This window comes from Heptranchias perlo, chromosome 8, assembly GCF_035084215.1.
Source record: "Heptranchias perlo isolate sHepPer1 chromosome 8, sHepPer1.hap1, whole genome shotgun sequence".
Taxonomy (NCBI): Eukaryota; Metazoa; Chordata; class Chondrichthyes; order Hexanchiformes; family Hexanchidae; genus Heptranchias; species Heptranchias perlo.
The window spans coordinates 9079697-9086002 of record NC_090332.1 but is presented as its reverse complement, the minus strand read 5'-3'; the positions used below and the strand labels follow the sequence as shown (position 1 = coordinate 9086002).

Genomic DNA, 6306 nt, shown 5'->3' with positions numbered 1-6306 from the left:
TGAGCATGACGACCTTTTGATGCACTGGGATGTCGGACGGCTAAGTGAAGGGTGTGGGTTGTGAAGAATGAGGAAGCCTTGGAATTCCTCAAAAGCCTCCCCGGTTTGCTGATTATTGAGAAAGATGCCTATCCTTCCTTCCTTATCAGACATTTTCGAACGCCTCAAATGAGCTCAATGGGGACCTCATGGGAAGGTAGAAAAATCTATCCTAACCGAGGTTTGGTGTACGAGCTTTCAAAAGTAAGCACTTCTTTCAGGGAGTTGTAGCATCAAGAGAGTTGCTACACTTCCCAAGGTTGGCTGAGCAGGTGTTGGCAATGAAGGATCCTCGCTTGTAATTTTCTGCCAACTACCTACACAGCCTGCAGAGGATCACACTTTGAGGATTTCTCTCACCTCGGGTGAATTGTCACTGTTCGTCCTTAACCCATTTTCACTGCAGCCCAACGACAACTGGAATCAGCAAACGTGACCGTCTGAACAGAGGGAAACTTCAACTTGAACGGGTTCACTTGCAAGCCAGTGAGGTTTTAAAGCAGAAACACAAGAGCAGAAAGACTGAAGAACCCTCAGGAGAGCCGGTAGAAAAAGAAAAACAAGTACCCAACTCTTAAAAGTCCTTGCAGTTGCCATATGTGCAAAGTTTGGTTCCACCCAGATTTGCCAGCCTACATTCAGTGCCATGAATCTAATAGAACAAGCAAAATGTTTTGGTGATCAAAATACGTGCAAGCCTCAAGGACAGTTTTAAACACACTGAGCTGTGAGGAAAGTGATTTTGGGGGAGTGGGGATGCAGTTGCAGAAGGTGAGAGGACAATCAAAGCCGCAGAAGTAGTAGAGTTGAGGATACCCTGGCTGGTGCAGAACAGGAATGGAGCACGGTCTGGGAGAACCCTGTATTTATTTATGACTTGAGACATAAGAAACTCACCACATGAGGCTTGTGATTGTATAAACTTTAAATACAACAACCTAATCTTAGAGGCCTTTAATTTAAAGTAATCATATTTCTCAGACCTTGGATAAGATTCTGCATCATCAATTTCGGATTTGAATTTTTCACATGTAAGGGGTAATTTTCAGGCTTCACACACTCAGCAGAGCTCCTTGCCCACCAGTTTCAGAAATTCGATCCCACGCTGTGTATGATGTTCCAACCATTGAAATGAATAGTCAAAAAAATCACACGCCCAAATTGCCAATGTGCACTTCCCACTGGGAGCACGAAGTCAGAAAATTACCCCTGGAGGCTGTTCATTATCTTGTCAAGATAATAGCAAATAGACCTCCTCGTGATTAAAGCATACAACTACACACTCTCTCAGCAGTACCCCTCACATTGGACCACGTCTCTTGTACACCGGACATCCACGTACAGAAAAAGACTAGGCTCTCACAATCCACAGGGCTGGTGCTACAACCCACGGTCTTAAATGAAATTCTTTGAACTTGCAAGAATTCATTTTTCTGGCCACAAACCACATTGCTCTCAGGGCCAATGGTCTATCAGTTGTCTCCTTGGTTGTCTTCGTTGCTTCTATCCGGTTTTCTGGTTGGATCCATTTTGGTCCCTTCGAACATGACCTTGTTTTTAACACCTTCCTGCACCATTCGGTGTTGGATTCTCAGTTTTGCGTTCTGGTACCTGCAGAACATCCTGAAAAAGATTTACGCAGGTTTGAAATGTTTTTCTGCCTCAAATCACTTCCAGCAAACACACAGAATTTCAGGTGCATTGAGATACTGCCGCAGCAGGCTGAAAAGGCCAGTTGTACTTGCAGTCCCTTGTACCAATACAACAGTGTCTGCACAAAGCCCAGCATAATTGTGGTTTGAAGTCACCAATCTGAGGGCAATTTGAATTTCGGCAAATGCTACAAGGCCACCTCACGAAGACAGCTCACACAATACAAGTGCAACTTTTACCAAGCCATTTTATCCCCCCCAATAATTGTCTCCCTTCCCTGAAGATGCTGCCTAATAATGCAATGCACAGTTTTGTAGTCACCGGCCAAGTGACCATTATTCATGTGTGAAGCCTTACGGGGAGTTGTGGCAGGCTATTTGACTGCAGGAAGCATTACAGATGAGCACAATCCCAACAGCCCCACATGTGCACTTCCAGGAAGGGTTATTAGATAACAATCCCTGACTGATTTTCTCCTCCCTAACCCAGCCACATAAAGGCAAGAAACATAAGAAATAGGAGCAGGAGTAGGCCATGCGGCCCCTCGAGCCTGCTATTCAATAAGATCGTGCCTGATCTTCGACCTCAACTCCACTTTCCCGCCCGATCCCCATATCCCTTGATTCCCCTAAAGTTCAAAAATCTATTAAAAATCAAAACAGAAAAATAGTCCAAATGTTCACAAAAAATAAAAATCAAGAAAGAACATAAAACATAGGAGAACCTTGCAACCTTAAAACAAAAATGCTCTAAGTACATTCTCAGGATGAACAGACAAATGACTTACCATGTTCCCAGAGTTGTAAGTAGGAAGCTCCCTACACCAAAGTCAAAAGATCGCTTTACTCTGCCTGCCGGAAAAGAGAAGGCAGAATTTTTTTAAAAACTCAATGCAAAATTCAAAAATGTTTACCAGTATTGTAAATAAAGCATTGGTCAGGAGGCTTCCTGGAGGCTCCTTTGGTAAAGGCAGTGTATAAATGAGCCATATAGACCAGAGGTCGCAGCTTCCATTTCCAGTCTACGCTGAGTTAACTGGTCTCAACCAGGGTAGTGACGGAGCGATTACAATTGGTCTCTTGATTACCAGTCACTTATTGTTGGAAAGTGGACAACCAGATGAAGACAGAGTCAGGCTTAGCTATGCCCCCTCCTACTGATGAATAGCCAACTTACACTCACCATCCAGGCTCATACATGGAAAATGGGCATTAGGTAAGATACCAGAGGAGAGCAGGGCCCAGCAGTGCTTGATGTGGTCCAGCCAGGTGTGGCGATGAATGGCTAAACGGGTTGTGTGGCAGATACATTCAAGTCTGTGCCCCTTAGACTTAAGCGTGCGAAGATGGGGGCCGCACCAGGGTGAACGACCAAGGTGGAAGAGAGTAAGGGCCTTACTGGGAACAACGACATCAAAGGTGAGGGTGTGACTCAGCAGATCGACAGGTGCAGAAATATTGTGGCGAATGGAGGACAGTTGGGAGTTTGAAAGTGCCATTGTAAGTGACTTGGGGAAGAGTATTTCCCATGGGGAAGTGGGATTGGAAAGAGGATGTGAGTGTTGAGGGATACAAGGAGTTGGTCAGAGATGGCCTTGTTTGTGATTGAGACAAAGAATGTACAGCACAGAAACAGGCCATTCGGCCCAACAGGTCCATGCTGGTGTTTATGCTCCACGTGAGCCTCTTCCCACCATTCTTCATCTTACCCTAGCAACATATCCTTCTATTCCCTTCTCCCTCATGTGTTTATCTAGCTTCTCCTTAAATGCATCCTTGCTAGTCGCCTCAACAACTCCTTATGGTAGCAAGTTCCACATTCTTACCACTCTCTGGGTGAAGAAGTTTCTCCTGAATTCCCTATTGGATTTATTAGTGACTATCTTATATTTATGGCCCCAGTTCTGGTGTCCCCCACAAGTGGAAACATCTTCTCGAGAGAGCCCCAATCCCCCCCCAAAACTTCTCCACCTCTCTCCTCCTTTAAGACGCTCCTTAAAAACCTACTTCTTTGACCGAGCGTTTGGTCACCTGTCCTCATATCCCCTTATGTGGCTCAGTGTCAAATTTTGTTTGATAATCGCTCCTGTGAAGTGCTCTGGGGAGTTTTACTACGTTATCGGTGCAATATAAATGCAAGTTGTTGTTGATAATAATAATAATAATAATAATAATAATATTATTGAGGTGCTCTTCTAAGATTGAGGTTAAAGTGAATCATTAGGGCAGAGTAGAGGGAGCTTCACCCTGCATATGATTGTGGTATGCCTGACACTGGGTGCAAGAAATAAGAAAATGGAGGGTGTCCATTTTCCCCAGGACTAACATCCCTTGACCAGAATGAAGACTGATCACTTCCAAAAAAAATAAATCCTAACATTATTCAAACACACACACTTCAAGTATTACAGCACTGCCACCTGCAAACCTTTTCTGTTCTTATTGACTCTATAATAAATGTTACAGAATGGAGCTCTGAAAAACTTTACTGAAATATTGAGGAGGATGCTTACTTGTTGCCAGGAAATGGCCAAGCCCAGCTATAACAGCGCCAGCTGATCCATACAGTACAGAGTCTCGAGCACAGGGAATGTTCTGTACATCCAAGATTCCCAGGAGCTTGAATGACTAAAAGCATAAAAAGAAGAGTTTTATTGACAAATTAGATAAAATATGATTTCTTTCTAATAACAATACAGATTGGAAATATTAGGCTTGCACACAATTTTTTTAAAAAACTGATAGCCCAATGAGACTATACAGCTCACGCCATGAAGTGTAGTGTATGTAAGAAAACACAGCACCTGTTTCATCAACAGCTATGAATGAATAATCAGTCAATCTGTTTGCAGTTGGTGAATGGGAGGGACGTTGGCTACAAAACAAGGAGAACTCTGCCCTTTTTCAAATTGTACCATGGAATATTTAACGTCTAACTGAAATGTCAGAATAAGCAGAGGTGATCTCAATTTAACGCCATAACTGAAGGACGGCACTCTTGACAATGCAGCGTTCCTTCAGTCTTGTACTGATCCCTATAGGGTGCAGTTCCACAGCCCATTCTTTAATTGTGAGTGTCAGCAGGTTATTTGACTATGGGGTGGGTGACATCAGAGCCACGCCTGATCGCACACATACAGCACGAGGTGCTGGATAGTGATCAGGTGTGGGAGCCTTAGTCGATTCTCCCTTTCCTAACCAGTGACGCCAAGAGCAATTGTTGCATCCCTGTAGCTGCCGTGGCGGAGATTAGTGAACAGTACCGACCAGGGATCAAACCTAGGCCCTTGCTCATCTGTAGGACTCAACCACCAGGAAAAATTGCAGCATCGTTTTTTTTAAAAATTATGCTGTCCGGATTTGATTCCACAAAATTGCTGGCCAACTCTGAAACCTAGTTGAAAACCAAACAGGTAGTCACCACAGTTAGGAGATTTATGGTCACAAACACTGACACAGGTCTTAGCAAATATTTGAACAAAATGGAGCCGTGTTTATTTTTCAAAAAGTGACTGGTAGGCACCAAAAGAGGTGCCATCATCAGAGCTGTGGTGAGATTTATGCAACACTGAAGTAGAATAAGGCAGATTCATTTCACCACAAGGAGCTTGTGACCTTGACTTGACATTAATTCAAAAACAAAATACTGCAGATGCTGGAAATCTGAAATAAAAACAGAAAATGCTGGAAAAGCTCTGCAAGTGAGGCAGCATCTGTAGACACGGATCCTGCTTCACTTGCTCAGCGTTTTCTGTTTTTGTTCTGTTCCATTTATTTGACATTAATGGTGCCCAGTGCGCGCGCCCGTGACCTTTCACCTGTCCCCGCCGCTCAACACGCGCTCCAGCCAGCCGTTATGACGTATTCACCTTCGTCTTCTCCGCGTCACTCTCGCTCGACATGGCGGCTTTTCCTGCTCACCGGAAATCTAAACTTTTCCCTCGTTCGGTGCTCAGAGTCCCGTCTTCGACAAAAAAAGGGGACCGGGACCGGGACCGGGCGCTGCCGCGATTGCCTGAAAGTACCGGGAGCGTCACGTCAGAACGGAAGGCACTGCGCATGCGCCCTGTCGTGGGGCGCGGTGGAAGTTGAATTCTGCACATTCTCAGAAGTGGTGCAGTTAATGTGTTAACCAGGACATGAACGACTACTTGCATTTTTAGCGCTTTTAACTTACAAAAACGCAGCAAAGAACTTCACATAGTGCAATCAATGAAAAAAAAATGGACACAGAGCCAAAGAAGGAAATATTAGGAGGGTTACTTCCATCACAACAGTGACTTTGGAGGCGGTTCAGAGAAGGTTCACTCGACTTATTCCTGGGATGAGGGGGTTATCTCATGAGGAAAGGTTGGACATGTCAGGCCTGTATACACTGGAGTTTAGAAGAATGAGAGGTGATCTTATTGAAACATATAAGATCCTGAGGAAACTAGACGGGGTAGATGCTGAGAGGATGTTTCCCCTTTAGCATTACCATCGCCGAATCCCCCATCACCAACATCCTGGGGGTCACCATTGACCAGAAACTTAACTGGACCAGCCACATAAATACTGTGGCTACAAGAGCAGGTCAGAGGATGGGTATTCTGCGGAGAGTGACTCACCTGACTCC

At 44.6% G+C, this 6306-nt stretch overlaps 1 protein-coding gene across 1 annotated transcript; it reads right to left on the bottom strand.

The window, feature by feature from the left end:
- Positions 1–889: 889 nt before the first annotated feature.
- Positions 890–5757, bottom strand: cox20 (cytochrome c oxidase assembly factor COX20). The gene is made up of 4 exons (XM_067988622.1): positions 5561–5757; positions 4205–4319; positions 2480–2543; positions 890–1662 (listed from the first exon to the last, which is right to left on the bottom strand). Exons 1-4 carry the CDS (start codon positions 5591–5593, stop codon positions 1512–1514), a joined length of 363 nt encoding a protein of 120 aa, XP_067844723.1. The 5' UTR covers positions 5594–5757; the 3' UTR covers positions 890–1511.
- Between the last annotated feature and the right edge of the window lie 549 nt (positions 5758–6306).